Consider the following 18481-nt stretch of genomic DNA (forward strand, 5'->3'; position numbering starts at 1 on the left):
TCTTGGCCTCTAAGAAGGAACACCTCAGTAGCTTCTGGCTGACTTGGCTGATTTCTGAAGCTAATGAGGAGTAAGTAGTTATATGAGGAGTTGGAGATTCCAGGGCTGTTAGTTAAACTGAGAAATTGAAAAACCATTCTGGGGGAAAAAAATAGGAACCTATTGCCAAATAAACCTGTATGGCTGAAGCTCACATAAACTTAAGGATAAACTTAAGGATAAGTTTATGTTTTATGTTAGTTGTAATACAGGTAGTCCTCAACGTAGGACCACAACTGAGCCCAAAATTCCTGTTGCTAAGCGAGACAGCTTTTAAGTGAATTTTTCTCCATTTTAGGACTTTCCTACCACAGTTGTTAAGTGTAACACTGCAGCTGTTAAGTTAGTAAAACGATTGTTCAATGAACCTAGCTTCCCCATTGATTTTGCTTGTCAGAAGACGCAAAAGATGACCTCATGACTCTGGGACATTACAACTGTAATAAATATGAGTCAGTTGCCAAGTGTCTAAATTTTGATTATGTGACCATGGGGATTCTGCAACGGTCGTAAGTGTGAAAACAGTCGTAAGTCACTTTTTTCAATGCTGTTGTTAAGTTTGAATGGTCACTAAACAAGCTGTTGTATGTTGAAGACTACCTGAATCAATTCATTCATGATCAAACATAACTATGATGTCATTGCAACATTCAGTAGAGCTCCTCACTTAGAGAGATGACACCAAAAATTTCTAGATCACACAATTTCTGCCAACCATAAATAAATGCAAGAAACCGCAACATGCAAAGGCTTGGGAGAAATGATATTTAATATTTTTAGCATTCAAAAGCAATCCCTTATTCAGGATAAATGATTCAAGATTATTTTCTGCACACTCACCCGGAGTATCCTATTAAAGTCTTCTTTATCTACTCTCAAGAAGTGGCAGTTCTCTTCCCGTAAAACGATGGAAGCTGCTCTGGGAGCATCATTCACTAATGCTAACTTGCCAAAATCATCACCTTCATGTAGAGTACACACCACACCCTAAAGAAGACAACAGAAATAGCAACAAAAATATATTCACAAGGAAAAAGAGCCTTGGTAGTACAGTGGTTTAGAGCACCCTGTCATTAACACAGCTGCCTGCAATTACTGCAGGTTCGAACCTTACCAGACTCAAGGTTGACTCAGCCTTCCATCCTTTCTAAGGTAGGTTAAATGAGGACCCAGTTTGTGGGGGCAATAAGCTGACTTTGTATAAATATACAAAAGTATGAAGGCTATTGCTTAACACATTGTAAGCTGCCCTGAGTCTCCGGAGAAGGGCGGCATATAAATCAAATTTAAAAAAAAACAAAACAAAACCATAATTTACATCTTATTTTATTGACACTTTATATACACACAATGGATTTCTACCCCAAAAAGTATAACAAATGCATCTGGCATAACATCAACAGCCAATACACTGGCAGGGAACAAAACATGGCAGCTGGTCATTTTGAATACTGGAAAGAAAAGGGCAAAAAAAAAATGGAGTTTATCCTCTGAAACTGGGTTCAGAAATAGACAGACTTCTAGCTCTATAAAATGAAGCCAAGTTTGCATTTTGTCTTTCTTTGTAAAGTCCTTATAGAATAGAATAACAGAGTTGGAAGGGACCTTGGAGAACTTCTAGTTATCCTCAAGCTTGAGAAGAAACTCAAAGCCCAATTGATCAATCACATCTTTCAGAAAATATATTTTACTTTCAGTTCTTCTGGCCTATTTAAAAAGACTTGCACTATCTATCTATCTATCTATCTATCTATCTATCTATCTATATTTAGTTTGTTTGTTTGGTTTGGTTTTGTATTGTTTTTTCTATTTTATTGTTCTGTATATAAATGTATTTTGTATGTATTTGATATGATATTTTATCTTTTTATGTTTAATAAAGTTTGTTTTTAAAATGAAAAAAAATAAAAATAAAAAGACTTGCAATCAGAATAGTTTATAACTGACAAGCAATACGCGCAATTGTATGATGTGATTACAAAATATTTTATTTTTCTAAATGGAAATAGAATATTATGTCCTTTGCACATATGAAATAATAGGCCATATAGATGGGATGAGATTTGAAGCTGAATACATCTAAAAGATACCTGTTTGCCCTTCCCTGACCCAAATTGGTACTCTTTCCTCTGACTGGCGTGGACTCCCAAGGAGTTATTTACATTTACTCCTAAAGGGTTACATAATCTGATTCTCATTATTTTAGCTGGGGATGCCAAAAGGTGATCCAAATATGTGCATGTGCTCCACCAATTCAAGAAAATTTTCTCATGTTTATACCCGTTGCGCCCACGTGACACCCCTCCTGCGCGAGATGCACTGGCTCCCAGTGGTCTTCCGGGTGCGATTCAAGGTGTTGGTCACCACCTTTAAAGCGCTCCATGGCACAGGATCCGGGTACCTTCGAGACCGTCTTCTGCCACCAATAGCCTCCCACCGGCCAGTCCGCTCCCACAGAGAGGGTCTCCTCAGGGTGCCATCGGCCAAGTCATGTCGGCTGGCGACACCCAGGGGGAGGGCCTTCTCTGTGGGAGCCCCAGCCCTGTGGAATGAACTGCCCCCGGAAATTCGTAAGATTTCTGACCTCCGGGTATTTCGATGCGCACTCAAGACCCTATTGTTCCGCCAGGCTGGGTTAGCAACATAATTTTAAATTGGATGTTTTAAATTTTTGGGGTTTTAAATTAAGCCAAATTTATTTAATATTTTTAAATTATTTTAAATTGATGTCTATTCTGTTTTTAAATAGGCTGTACACTGCCCTGAGTCCTTCGGGAGAAGGGCGGTATAGAAATAAAATAATAATAATAATAATAATAATAATAATAATAATAATAATAATAATAATAATAATAATAATAATAATAATAATAATAATTATTATTATTATTATTATTATTATTATTATTATTATCATCCAGGGGCCATTTATGGGACAGGATATGGGAGATTGGGTGAGCAGGGTCTTACTTGTGCAAAAATGGAAGAATCACGGGTATTGTGGAAGAGAGAGCAGCTGCAAACCCAGGTTTTGTTTTCATACCATATTAGATATTAATCTACTTCTATTTATATATAGTTTAAATGGCCATTTACAATAAAATTTAGAAACTCCCCTTTTCCCCCCTGGAATCAAGATCTATAAAGACACCATAGTTGCACCCAATGGTAATGAAGGCACGTGACACTAGAAGTTCATTTTAGAACACAATTTTCACTGGCTTCCTCATATCTACTATAGCCTTGCAGGATTCACAAGAACAATATAGGACATAGGGGGAGGAACTGGTGAAAACCCTGTGACTTGTTTTATACAAGCCAAATTGTTTTTTCATCAGTGCCACCCATGGACTTAACCTATTGCTTCAACAACAGAAAGGAGACAGCTCCTATGGAAAACACATGGATACATACATGTAGGAAATAAAATAATATTAAGAAATTGTACAGGACAATACCTTTCCATAAATTACTACGTTGACTGAACCCTTCAGAATAATATACCAAGATGTCCCCTCTTCTCCCTGATTAAATACTGCAAAAGAAAGAAAAAGTAGTTAAAGCAAAGCAACTTTTAATTGTCCAAGATCTTGCAAATTCTACATTAAAACCTATTGGATTATTGACATTATTGTGATACAATAATGCATCTGAAAGATGCACCTGAAGCAAAAGTACTTCATTGTTCCTCCAGGAAAGATGTAGTCATGCTATTTTGCTATTGGTAGTAAATCTACAGCTACTTTTTTTCACTCATTAGCAAAAATGCAATGGGACTAAATCAAATAACTGACAACTTTCTTGCCTCTCCATGACATCCAGAATCAGCAGGCTTGAAGCAATGATCTCCTTCTGCACTGGCCTGGTTTTGGCCTTTTTAACACAACTATCTTGCAAAAGACAACCATTTCATTTAAAAGTTTAGAATCAAAAGTCCAGTGTTACTTGTATGTGAAGTACTGTATACGAAAGGAAGCTTCTGTTGTTGCTTTTAACAATTACGATAGAACTAAAATCCCATCTAAAGTTCAACTTTCTAAGTAGCAAAATGAGATTGCAGAGTTCTGAGACTGAAAGCAAACAAATCTATTTGACTATGAGTAAAATCACATTTTAATATTTTTACAGATGGCAAAACGTATTGCAAGAAAACCAGCAGTATTTCTTTAGCAACATTATAACTGTAGCATTATAGCAATTAGCTTTTTTTGTCTTTATAAGAATTATTATTCTTATCCATTAACAGTTGTCAGAACTAATTTTGGCTTGTTTTCTTCTTCATGATTCAAGCCCTACCCAAGGGCGCGGAAATCTGATTGTCTAATTATTCATGATGTGCCCAGCAGTGCCGTTGTTTGTAGCTGAACCGATGTGTTCCAAATTTAGACAATCTGAATTCTAAGTCCTTGTGCAATGGCACTTAAGGCTCAAATGAATGATTGGTACCCTTTGACTTTTTCCATGTTTTTGCAATCTCTACTTGAAAATCACAGTATTTTGCAATCTTTTCTAATTCCTCACCTTTTATATTACTATCTCTTGGAATGGCTACAACAATAAACCAAACACGGTTTTTTGCAATGGTGTGTCTGGTGGTCATTGAGCAGTCAAATTTCAGATCCCATTAAAGTTTTGCTTTGTCATTTTCAATGATTTTATCTGTGATTTTACATTTCTTCTAATTGTTTTTTTTACAATGAACCTGTACTTTTTCATCCCTCCCAATGTAATATGGGATGAAGATGGGCGGTTCTTAAATATGACAAAATAAATAAAAATATATTTGATCATGCCTTTCTATGGTAATCTGTCTATGGGATTTTATTACATGGTCAACAGTCTCATTTTCATTTCAGATTAATTGACATTCTCTAGCCAAAATGGTTTTGTTTTGTTTTTTTTATTTTTGCCTTAATGGCAAAAATGTTCTACTAGGCACAAAGCACAGCACAAAGAATTCCTTCTGTATATTCCTTTCGCCATATTCTGACAACTTCATCCTTGTCATTAACACTAATCAAATTTGGTTTCACGTGATAATCATTTCAACTGACTCTGGATTCCACAACTATAGTCTGCTATAACAAATTTATTTCACTCAATTATCTGTCAAATTTATTTGAGAGATCATTGGAGCTTACGGCCAAATAAGTAGAATTATAAAATGCATAAAGTTATGAAAATTAGATATTACACTCCAATCCTCTTAGAGCTAATCGTTGCCCAGATTAAAATCCAAGTTTCAGTTTCTTCAATTTCCTCCTAATAAAAATAGCCCAGTACATTTTGTGCATTTACATTCTGGGGCTTTTCAAATTGCACAGAAAATACAATTTGCTCAGTTGCAGATAAGCCTAAAACTACCATTAAAAAAAGCTTTACTTACAAACTGTCCCTGCTTTGGGATGTGATTCAAACACCAGAACACCTGCTAGTTCTCGTTTTACCTTGAAGAAATACACATAAGCATTACATATAAATTTTTTATATCCTTGAACTGCATGGCTATCTGTAAACTCAAAGTGGGAAGGGAGGAAAGAAAGAAAGAAAGAAAGAAAGAAAGAAAGAAAGAAAGAAAGAAAGAAAGAAAGAAAGAAAGAAAGAAAGGGAAGAAGCACCAAAATATTTCAAAAGATGTTAGGCAAAAATCTCATGTCTCCTGAAATCAGCAAGAGAATCCTCAAGACATAAATTTGTGATATAAAGCTCCTCTCACAGACGAGGCTAGAATTGCATGACAAGGAAATACATTCATTCATATAATCCATAATATGTGCCACTGTAGTCACATGCTAGACCAGGGGTGTCAAACTCGATTGAAGGCCACATCACGATTGTGTTTGACCTCGTGGGGATGGGGTGTAGCCAGGGTGGGCGTGGCCAGCTTGATGTCACTCGTTTGGGGGCGACTGTGGTGACCCGAGCGCTCTGCCCAAGAAAATGTCTTCCAAGCTCCACTTTTGGCTGCGATGGCCTCTTGCAATCCTCTGCCAGTGAAAATGGAGCTTGGGAGGGCCACCCTCACAAGCTCCATTTTCGCTGGCAGAGGCACCTCCGGCCAGTCCTTCGCTGTTTCCAGGGTGGCCCCATGGTCAGGATCTAAGCACCCTGGATCTGGCCCCTAGGCCTTGAGTTTGACACCCATGTGCTAGACAATCGTTCTTTATTGTTTAGAGGTTATGGCAGCCATACCATAGTTGACAAGTTGACAAGCTTTGAGTAGGTGAGAGAGAGAGAACAAAATCTATATCCAGTTATATTTCAAATAATTCACGTTCTTTTACAATGCTGCCTCCTAAGAAGACAAGCCTTGAGCTATACTTTCTCACTCTTCCTGAAGAAAGCTGTATGTTTTACATTCTTTGCATTCCTGCTATCTTGTCTAATGTTTCCCACACATCAGACTGGAGTATACCTGCTACCAGGACTCTGACACTTCACTATATTTATTGTGGACTGAAAGAGAAAATTATACAGAATGCACAAGAGTCTGAAAAAACATCCCAGATTGACTGTTTGATGGTAGTAAACTATGGCAATGCATTGGTACCATCATATATTTGAACAGCAGACATAATCACTTGCATCAATGAACAATATAAGGGCACAAAATATATTCACATTCACATGAGTATTATGAACGCCTGTGTTCTCATAGTCTTCTCTCCCATGTGAGAAAGAGCAGTGGAATAATTGAGCTTATTAAGTGTCTCTTCCCTGTCCAAAACAGCCATGGAATATCTGTATGTATTGGCCAATAATATTGGGCAGAACAAGATGAACGTATGTATCATACTTTAGGGAGGGAAGTTCCCTCCTGAAAGATATTTTCTATAAGCAGAACTGCTGAGTCTAAGTAGCAATCTTAACAATTAAATCCATCCGAAAGAAGAGCCTTTAATAGCCTGGAACTGGACCAGAGAATGAGCAAGCCTGCAGCTCTAATGGTTATCATTTCCCCCCAGAGATTTTGATATAATAAACAATAACCCTTTCCAAATCTTCATCTCTATTCATCTGTATGGAGTTTACACTTTTATGGCCATCTTAAAGAAGCAGAAGGCAGAGAAAAGATTGGGATGTTACTATATGCAGCCCATATTTATAAATAGCTAGTCACTAATCAGCCTTAGGCTGCCTGCCTGCCTATCTTAAGTTAATAAAATATTTTAAAAACTCACTGTTGTTGAAAGATGAGATAAAGCTTTAATGTGCAAAAGTTCTTCATAAATAATTTCGAGATCATCCACAGTTCTCTGGCCAGGTCTATTATAAAAGATAAATACACACCCATTATGTTATATTACAAATGGTTTGATTTTCATTTGTATTGTTGGTTCAAGAAATTATATAAATGATCTCAACTCAAAGTGCTACCACAGACAATATTCTGCAATCTACTGTAGTACTAACGGGGGGGGGGGGCGCTTGCTTTGGGCCTTGTCAATTAACAGAGACCTAGGAGGTCTCTGTCACTGCCCCATCCCTTTGGAACAGCCTACCCCCCCACCCCCCTCAAGTGCCGTAGGCCCCCCACATGCCCAGCTTCAAACAATTTCAAAAAACCTTGTTTTTCCCTAGGCCTTGGGACAGGATGTTTCTGATTAACCCCTTTTAATTGGGCCCAAGTATGTTGAATGTTGTTCCCTCAGATGACTGTTCCTTTTAACTTTGTGAAGCTGCACAGAGTCCTTTTGGAGCTGGGCTGCCTAAGAATTTCATAAATAAATACATAAAGTCTGCAAGTGTTCAGGGTTTCTGCAATTCAGGGTTTGCAAAGTCTGCAATTCAGGGTTTCACAGCACACCTGATTTCTATACTTGCCTCCTGCAGGTATATGCTTCATTTACTATTAGGACAGATGCAGAGTCATATGGCGAACAGTAGAAACAGGCACAAACAACGTAGATAGAACATGTGGTTTCCCTCCTTTGTTCTTCCCTGAAATTTCATATCCTTCTAACTGGATCTGAGAGTCTCCTAACTTTTCAAAGTAAATTCCAGGAGTTCGTGGAAGCAATTCCAGCTGCAGAAAAACTAAATGGATTCCACTTAGTATTTATCTATTTGTACATTTAATCTCCAAAAAGTGGTGGGTTGCCCCCAGTTCGGACCGGTTTGCAAGAACCGGTAGTAAAACTGGTGGGAGGCTCCACCCACTGAGCCGGACATCATCATAGGTGATCTGCGCATGCGCAGAAGAGCGCACGCGCAGGCATGATGCGAACCGATAGTAAGGTAAGTAGAACCCACCCCTGCTCCAGAATACAATAAAATAACAAGTTAATGTGTTTTACTGCTATTTCCCTCCCTTTTCTATAGACATTTTATGACATGGATTGTGAATAATTGTTTTTAATTAAATTGAATTTATTTGAAATTCATTAATTTATTTCAGTGTATGGAACTGATCAATAATACTTCATTTGACTGGGTAGCAACCCTATCAATAAGTAAAGCATTATTTTCGTGAGCCAAGAGTAGCAAACTGAGCATCTATCAGACTTGAGTTAGCCAAGAAAAAACACTTCTCACTATCACTATAGTTCTCTAAGCTAATCTGACAGTCTTTACTCATATAATAGTCTTACATCTTCCAATTTTGAAAGAGATGCAGGAATGCATTCATCCTATGGACATAGGAAAAGAATGTCTTTTATAGAGAAAAAAAAATCTAGAAAACAACTTGGAGATCTTTCAGCCTAATATGAACCAGACCCAATCTTGCTTCACGTCCATATCCAAATAAGATCATCCAGGTCCAGCAACCTGCTAAGACAGAAAAGATCTCCAAGTCTTGGCATCTCCAATGCCAAGACTGTATGCTAAACTAGAAATTAAAAAAAAAATCTGAGAGGAAGGCAGGACAAGCCTCTTTCAGGAAACTGCATAGCCATGATAATAAAGTCACTAGGAAGAAAGCAAAGGTTGCAGGAGACTAAAAATGTTCATCTGCTAAATTAAATTCCAATTCAATCCGGTAGTAAGCAACACTTTCTTTTGTGTAGTCACAAAATAAATTTGTGAAAACTGCTTTGCCTTCCAAACCACAAATTCTAAGTTATGTTCTATAACATAAAAAAAGTTAATTATACACAATATATACACAATATACATGTGAAGCATATCTCACTTGATGATGTGACATTCAGGGATATACCGTACTTGGGAGGAATAATCCCTTAGACATGAAGCCATTTGAATAATTTTGGGCTACTCATTTCAGTTTTTGCTGGGCAACGTCCAGCCAGGCAGGCAGGAAGGAAGAATCAAGTAGGGAATTAGCCTTGAATTGTTGTGCAGCTACAAGAGATCCAGGACTGACACTGCACCCCCCCACCCCCCCAAGCTCCCTGGAACCTTATCTATCTTTCCCAAGGAAAGGCTAGCAGTCCTGGGGAAATTCCTGTATTATAGGCAGAATGTATACTAAAGTAGTTAGCTTGAACTCTACACATTTGGATCTGGTTGCTTGCCCTGACAATCTTAGGAAGAAGGCCATGGCCAAACCATTTCTGAAAAATGTTGCCAAGAAAACAGCACAGACCTGTGTACGTAGTCACTAGGAATCAGGGTTGACTCAAAGGATGTAACACACCCATACACAATCAGGCTTCTCACCAGACACAGTTTACAAATATGGTGAAGCTGTGTTTCAGAACATGGTTCTCTGAGCTGGGCAGCTTTTCCTGGACACAGAATTTAAAAAGTTCCTTCCTTCATACTCTGCTTGCCAGAGATTTATTTATTTGAGAATCACAGATGATAATGTTTGGAGAAAGTAGGGCTGCTCTTTAAAATTCAGGAGTTACTTGTTGCATGTCCTCTGCCCCTTCACACAGTTCTCTTGAGGTAGCCATCTTGTCGTCCATACAATGGACACTCCCTCCCACAAATAATCTGAATCAGATCCATAACTCCCACATAAGTGTGTGTCAATGGGAAGGGGAGGTGAAGACATGATGTCAAGTTATCATCATGCAAAGGCCATGAGTTATGTATTTGCATCAGGCGTTGGGATGTAAGTATGAAATGGTAACATATGTGTGATGACATCACCATGCGTGTGTTGTTATTCTGGCATACTGTGTTTTGGCACAAATGCCACTGCTCAGAATCACTATTCATAATTTAAGAACAAACAAATCACTACAGATACAGTGACATTCTAGCTTGGCTCTTAGAAAATCAAACGGGTAGCAAGCGAGGTAGAAGCCATCATCATACAACAACTGCCTATTTCAATAACACTTTCAAATTAAATGCCATTTTTGATTTATACGTCTAACAGGTTCCAGTGAACCAACATTTTTGCTAAACAGCTAAATCAAATACATATTAAAAAATAAAAAACTCCATTTTGGTTGTCACTTCTGAATCGTACCTTAATTTTTAAAATAGAAGTCACATTTTTCAAACCGTTTTTCAGTGCATGTAACAGATTTGTATTTATTAATACATACATCATTAGAACCAGAAAGCTTTGTTTGTAGCATTTTTTTAAAACGCTAATTTTATATTTAGAGCAATGTATGTTTTTTAATAAAAAGGAGGGGGGCACCAGAGTCTGCCAACCAGAGTCTGCCAATTTTCTCCTTGCCGTTTTATTCTATTTTTTTTAACACTACAGACATTCTTTCATCATTTGACAGTTAAAATGTTGCAGTGTAATAAATAAAGAATTTTTAAAGTTCCCTGTCAAAACAAGTGACACATTTTGCAAGTGAGTTTCAAATTCAAAACAATAGAAAGCACCTTTTAAAGCAGCAGTGCCATTATACAATCAAATGCTCAAAGTAATCTTTTCAGCATTTTTTAAAAATAAAAAAAATACATTATTTCTTTCTTGGTAATTATATGAATTTTGCAACCTCTTGAAGAATTGCAAGTCAAAGGCAGCAGCTGTGGTAATTTACAAGCAGAGGATATTTTTCAAATCAAACCAAAGCCAATATCCTACACTTCCTGTGAACTTTAATAATAGGATCATGATAAGTGGGATAATAAATATGTATCTGGACTACTCCACAGAATGAAAATCACTGCTAACTTGATGGAAAACTTTTTGCACCTGGAAAGTTAGTATTCAATGAAGATTAGACTAGACTCTTTCTGCCAAAAAAATAAATTTTCACCCAGAGAATATTTGTACAGCAGAAATTTCCATCACATTACTATAGGGCATGTTAAAAGGTACAGTGTAATTCTAGGTTCTTGGCAACCAAGCCCATGAAAATACCTGATTTAGTTTCTATCAAAGAAAGCATATCTGAGTTATCATTTCAATCAGGTTTTTGTGCACTGCTTCTTATAGCTAAATACCAAAACTGCACATGCCCTGCCAAGCATACATACAGGTGAAAGATTTAAATCAGGGTCCCAAAAACAATAATCTATTAACCATCTTACGGCTTCCTAAGAATCATCCTCATATGAGCATCGGGTCCAATCTGAGCAAGCAGGAGGATGGTGTCTTGTAGCTCTTCGTCACATTCCTTCTTTTCTTCCTCAGTTGGCATCACAGGGGCATCTTCATGCTCATCGTCCAAAAATCGATAAAATAAATATTTGTCCTGGAAGTACTGCTCTTGGTCCACTGAAAGCAGCAATAGGGTATAAAAGATTGATGGTAGAAGGCTTTATTATCTTCCACACCATTAAATGATACAAGACCTGCAGTTCTCAGCAGGCAAGGCAGGGCTCTTTATGGAAGTCCAGCCAGTTGCCAGAAGACTGCTGGACTTCTCATAGATCTCTGCCAACAATGACTCGCCTGCGCCAGAAGAGAATGTCAATGCTGGTGATTCAATACATTAACAGACAACATGCTCATTACTTTGTGTTGGATGTCAGTCATGAAATATCTATGACTCTTCCTTGTATCTGACTCCACCACATCTCCACTATGTGAGCTTTAAGTATCTTTCTTCTACTGCAAGATTTTTCAGGAATGACTAGATTACTGACATGCTATTTGCATGAAAGATCAATTTTTAGCTTAATCCAAATTTTAAATTCAGTATCCACACCAACCAAATTTCTATAAAAAGTTTTCATGTTTCAAGTAGGATTTACAAGCAAGAGTGTGGCTTCTTCACAGGAAGTTTTAGAAAGGAAGCCATTTTTGCGATCTAGCACTGTTCACCCAAAGGCGCTTTTTCAAGAAGCAACTGGACTTTCTTGTTTTTCTTTGAAGATGTTTCACTTCTCATCCAAGAAGCTGCTTCAGCTCTGACTGGATCTAGCACTGTTCAGCGCTTTTTAAAAATCCAGTTTGGGTGTCTGAAGGCTCTCTAAGAATATGATCTGATGTAGAAGTGGCTCCGTGATGAAACCACCAAATGAAAAGGAGGAGGCCCTGCTAGAGGGAGTAAAAAGATATTCCAATTTAGAGTCCATTTGGAGGAGGAAACATCTTAGATCTGACTATTGGTCCCTCTTTAACGTGCTTGCTTAGCTTATCCTCTATTGACAGTGATTCTCCTAGGAACAGACTGTATCGCTAGACACTGGAATAATTATATCTCTCAAGCATCATAATTTTCCATTGCCTCCTGTTAGAATTACTGTACTAAGGAGCCTATGTTCTGGATTTCCCAATTCTAAGGTCCTCTTACCATGATTGAGAACACCTTCCTCCAGCAATACTTGCCACATGCCCACAGCTTGTGTCCGTAAATGAACGCAGGAACTCTGCTGCATTATCCAGTCTACCAGTTCTGTTCCTACACAGCATTGTCTGAAAGATGGGAACAATATCAGCAGTTTCAGGCACAAAATATTTAGTTACCTTTGTTGTTGCTGCTGCTGTTGTTGATAGATTTATAGACTGACCTTTTCTCAAGAGTGCCAGACAACTATCTCCACTCAGAAATGGATGAAACCTACTACAGATAGTCCCTGACTCAATGAATGTTCAAAAGTTATGACAGACCCACCCAAAAGTCTGATAGCTGCCCCCCCATAATCATGTGACTACGTTTGGGGCACTCAGCAACTAGCCACATTTATGGTTGTTTGCAGCATCCCCTTGTCACATGATTGCAATTTATGACATTTTCCCCAAAAGTTTACTTTTGGTTTTTGGCAAATCACATCACAGCGAACAATGGGTTTGCTTTACTTAAAAACTGCTGCAAAAAAGGCATAAATGTTAATCACATGATAACCTGTTTTATAACTATCACAATTTATGATTGTAATGCACAGACTCCATTATAGTTGTCAATAGAGACTACATGTATTGATTGAGTTCATTCTGTACTTACAGATTTCTGTTTTCCCAGCAGAGTTCTTCCTTCTTCCTAGCACCTAGGAAGGGTTTCACATAGCCCAGTTTCATAGGATTAGACTGTGATTTATTTCTTATTTGGGAAAAGTTTTGATTCAGTTTTGCTGAAATGCTGCCTTTGCAGAGTTTGTTGAACACATTTCATTTAGCTTGCAACCCATACTCCCTGGCAGGGTTTTCTTCTGCTGTGCAGATTTCACACCATAATAAACAAAATGTGTTGAGATTTCTGAATCTGGTTGTTACAAATTTTAAACATTAATCTTCCATGCAGCCACCCACAGCAGTCTGTGGAGGAGACTGTCTTTCAAACTGTCACACAAATATACATAAATGCAGGCAGATAAACACATGGACAATAGATATATGAAAATTCTAGAAACTAATTTGCCTCTCATTTTTATGAAAGGATAGTGAAAGGATGTTTGTTACTTTAGAGTATCTAGTTTCACGCTAGACATAGCAATGTGTACCTCAAAATAGGTCTGTAGTCTTGGATTTAACTTCTAGGCCTTCTCTTTCCATCTTTTCAAATGAATGGAAATTTGGGTAATTTGATTACAGCCTTGGGATCAAGAGGCACCTGCACAAAGGTGAACTAATGGCTCTGATTAGGCTTAAAACTGTTTGGTTTCAAAGTTATCAACTTCATTCTTTGCACAAGAAGCACTAGAAACATTTAAGACAGTATATTCAATGACTGGATAGCTTGAAACCAAAAAGATAACCAGTGATTGGCTGGCATTCTCTATACTTTGTTGTTAGAATAACAGATGGAACAATGATTGATCAATGATCTCTATGAGTTCCAGACTCAGAAACATACAGTTAGTTCTTGCGTAACAACTGGATTGGAAACTCTTTCCAGCTAAATGATAAACAATCACTATATCCTATTTTTGTTCCATTTGTTCTCCTTTTCAATTGTCTTTATCCTGCTTTGCCTGTTTAGATATGTGCTAACCCTAGCTGCGAACCTTTGAAATTGGCAGACAATGAGGATCTTGTAAAGAAATTGTGGGCTGTTATAATTGTGCACACTGTGAATAACAAACCAACAGAAAGCCTCAGTGTATTCCTGGCTGCAGGAATCCAAAATGTCATGGCCTGACTTCAAAAGCTCTCCTCAGATAAGAAAGAGGACTAGAAAGGCCCCAAACCAGGGTGAAATGCTATCGGTTCGCACCGGTTCAGGTGAACCAGTAGTAAAAAAACGCTACCAGTTGCTCTGAACAGGTATTTCCAATGATCAGCTATGCCACGCGATTTAAAATCCCTAGAAAGTAGGAAATCCTGGTTTCTAGTGAATCTAAATCACATGGCATAGCTAATCCCTCTCCTTGCTGTTGTACTTACCTTCCCAAGCCTCCTTTTTCCACCGTTTGGCACGTAATGTGCATGCGCGTGCAGCGTGCCTTTGGCGTGTAGCGTGCATGCGCGGCCAGCGAACCGGTGGCAAACCGGTTCAGACTTCACCACTGCCTCAAACAGACCCTGTGCTGATAGGTAGCAGCAATCTAAGATCAACAACTGTCTCATCATTCCTGCCCTGGGCCAAACAGACCCTGTCTAGATTAGGAGCCTTCTGTGAACACTGACTGTTGAAGAAAAGCCAGAAATATATCTATCAACAGAATGAGTTTTTATAATTTTAAACAATAGCAGTTATTCCTTTAGGGCAAGGGCTGCAGCTGATTTTTTTTGAATGATGTGCCAAAGATGGAAGCCTAAACAGTGAATGCACTGGCATCTAGGGGTGAAGATATAAAGTGGCAAGTCACGGCACTGTAATTGAAGCCCAACCCTTTGTGAATACAACTTCAGTGTAGATTTTAAAAAGGGTGGAGCTTTGATCATGCTGCCACAACCACAGTTTTGCCTTTTTTGACCACTACCACCCACATCCCCTGGATACCGGTGATTGGATTTATCCAAGAAAAAAAATGCATTTATTTTTATTTTAACTTAATTAAGGTTCTAATAGCTGTTGAGAAGTTCAAGGAGATGCATTAAAAACTATGGTGAGGGGAACTTCACCTGGCCTTGGTTGGGCAGTAAAGTTTTGATTTAAAACATAAACGATAACTATGACATATGGTACAAATATATTAGAATATTTTATTAATATTCTAGGCTCCTTTCAGAAAAATGTAACACAAAAATCTGGTTAATATAACATCTAAGGAATAACAACTTTTCTATTTATAAACATCCGTTGTCCCAGGAAACTAGAGGTTTTGTTTACTTAAACCAAATCTGACACAGTTTCAAAAGGATTGTGATTCATTGCTATGTATAGGGAAAGCAAGCTTATTTAACAATGCAAATATAATCATCTTGTTTCTCAGACAATAGCCTCATCACACGTAATCTACCATTTCAGTGAGAGAGACAAAGAAAATAAGAATATGTTGACATTGCTGAAATGACATGGCAACCGAAGCCTGTACTTCAATTTATGAAAACATACCCAAGAATTAAAATAAGACCGAATGCTTTCTGTAAGCTTCACTACAGGTAGTCCTTGACTTCTGACCACATTGGGACTGGAACTTCCATTACTAAGCAATGCAACTGTTAAGTGAATCATCACATGACCTTGTCCAATTTTATGATTGTTTTTGCCATGGTTGTTAAGCAAATCACATGGTTGTTAAAGCAAATCTAGCTTCCTCCACTGATTTTGTTTGTTGAAAGCCCCCTGGGAAGGTTGCAAATCATGATAATATAATTGCAGGGACATCATGTGAGGGTTGTAAGTGTGAGAACCAGTCATAAGTCATTTCCCGACAGTTACAACAATTAATCAGTGGAATGACTTGCCCCTAGAAGTTGTAGGTGATCCAACATGGAAGGATTTTAAGAAGAGATTGGACAATCACTTGTCTGAAATGGTATAAGGTTTCCTGCATGAAGAGAGAGATGGTCTAGAAGACATCCAAGGCAGTGGTGGGATTCAAAAATTTTTACTACTGTTTCTGTGGGCGTGGCTTGGTGGGCGTGGCAGGGGAAGGATACTTAAAATCTCCATTCCCTCCCCACTCCAGGGGAAGGATACTGCAAAATCCCCATTTCCTCCGGATCATCTGGGACTCGGGAGGCAGAGAATAGATGGGGGTGGAGCCAGTCAGAGGTGGTATTTACTGGTTCTCCGAACTACTCAAAATTTCCGCTACCGGTTCTCCAGAACTGGTCAGGACCTGCTGAAACCCACCTCTGATCCAAGGTCTCTTTCAACTCTATTATTCTGTTATTCTTTTTAATGCTGTCGTAACTTTAAACAGTCACTAAATGAATGATCATAAATCAAAGATAACCTGTAATCTCTTGGAAAGACACTGAATTTGTTCAGCAGTTTTGATATAGCCATTAATTATCAAATAAAGGTGATGGTTACTTATTTTTAAATTTGGAAAACATTTTAGAGAGAGAATGTGACTGATACGTTGATAAGCTTATAAAAAAAATGCAGGCATAGAGAATACAACAAATAATGCCTGATGACCAGTCATTTCCAGTCTGCTAGTCTGATGATAGTTCACATGTTGAATGAAAGGTTGATTAAACAAAATCTAGATTGTGTACCTTGATTCTATTTTTTAAAAAACCCTCTGACAATTAATAACTCCTAAAATATATTTACTCTCCAAAGTAGAAAAAGGAACCCAACTAATATTTAATTCAGTTTTTCAGTGCTCTGAGGAAGCTAGAAGTCACTAGTCTTAGTAGAAGAAAGGATATAAATCTGTGTTTAATTCTTATTCTGCCAAAAATAAACTTTTTAGCAAGGCACTGCTGCCACCAGCAGGATCCATAAAAGAATAATGTTACATATGCATAGTTGCTCAAATACCCAACAGACAGTAAAATTATTGCCCATTGCATGTTTAATATGTACAATGCATGTGTTTTACATTGCAGTCTATATGGAAATATGCACAAAAGACTGACAATGCAACTCTACATTGTGTCTATTCAAAAGCAGGGTGGATAAAAATCAATGATTTTTTTTAAAAAAATTAAAAAAATCAGATTTTTTTTTATTTAAATTGGAGTTTTTTGATTTAAATCGGATTTTTTTTATTTTTATCGAATTTATTTTAATAAAAAACTTTTGGAGTAAAAATCTATCGTACGATAGTTTTCTATTTAAGATACATAAATAATTTAGTTTATTCAGCATGAAATGGAGCTTATTTATGTAGCATGAGGCTGTATATTCTGCAACACTGGGACTATCGGTGAGTCAACAGTGGGTCAAAGGAGTAGCAGAGATGACAATTGCTCTTTAAAAATTATGATTTAAATCAACTTGATTTAAACAAGCCTTTTTACTAGTGATTTAAATCATGATTTAAATTGTGATTTAAATCAACTCGATTTAAATCAAATCCACCCTGTTCAAAAGTAAGCCCACCAAGTTAAAATGACTCTCCCAATAACAACTGGGAACTGGTACCCTTCCACATATTGTTAGACATTAGTTCCCATTATCTCCAGCCATTAGCAATTCTGGCTGGACATCCTGTCTTGGTAATTAGGACTGTTGTTTGAGGCTAAGTTTGAAGAGAAAGGCCCAATTTAAAGATAGCCTACTTGATTTGGCACTTCAGAGTCAGTCTTCTTTGACTCAAGATGCCTGAATGATATTTGTAGCATTAAATCTTCAAACAGTCCAGAATTCAATGTGCTGTAAGCCACGGGATTCAAATGGCTAAAGCATGCTTGAGATCTACAATATTGCCAATAATTCCAATATCTGAAAACCTGAAAGGACCCAAAATTATTATTAAAAATCACAAGATGATACTCAAGCAAAAAAAAAAAATTAATATGATATTTCCCTCATGATACCTGTAGGTCTTCAGGTGGTACTTCCGGTCTCTTATCATGTGAGGAGCACGGGAGAGGATAGTATTCCGTAATACCTTTCCAGCTCGGAGGATTTTTTCTGATGGTACCTGAAGGATGAGAAAGATATGAAGGCAGTAAAGCTATTTCGCATTCCCTTGAAAAACATTAACATTCCTTTCATTCTTACATAGGAGAAACCTAGCACATGTGACAAAACCAAGAAACATAAAAAACGTAAGCTTCATTATCATAAAAGTGTAAGTTTTAATATGGAGCAAATAAATCCACACCTAGAAA

General features: G+C 37.6%; 1 protein-coding gene across 1 annotated transcript in view; it reads right to left on the reverse strand.

Annotated features, from left to right (window-relative positions):
* The window catches only part of RAPGEF4 (Rap guanine nucleotide exchange factor 4), a 69398-nt gene extending 51161 nt beyond the window's left edge, over positions 1 to 18237 (reverse strand). The window contains exons 1-7 of the mRNA XM_070956899.1: positions 18185 to 18237; positions 12657 to 12778; positions 11449 to 11635; positions 7221 to 7305; positions 5426 to 5486; positions 3498 to 3574; positions 880 to 1026 (exon numbers count right to left, since the gene is read on the reverse strand). Coding sequence (XP_070813000.1) covers positions 880 to 1026; positions 3498 to 3574; positions 5426 to 5486; positions 7221 to 7305; positions 11449 to 11635; positions 12657 to 12778; positions 18185 to 18222 — 717 coding nt within the window. The 5' untranslated portion in view covers positions 18223 to 18237. The remainder of the gene's footprint in view (positions 1 to 879; positions 1027 to 3497; positions 3575 to 5425; positions 5487 to 7220; positions 7306 to 11448; positions 11636 to 12656; positions 12779 to 18184) is intronic.
* Between the last annotated feature and the right edge of the window lie 244 nt (positions 18238 to 18481).

Source organism: Pituophis catenifer, unplaced genomic scaffold, assembly GCF_029215685.1.
Source record: "Pituophis catenifer annectens isolate HBS135680 unplaced genomic scaffold, rPitCat1.0.hap2 SCAF_1, whole genome shotgun sequence".
Lineage (NCBI taxonomy): Eukaryota > Metazoa > Chordata > Lepidosauria > Squamata > Colubridae > Pituophis > Pituophis catenifer.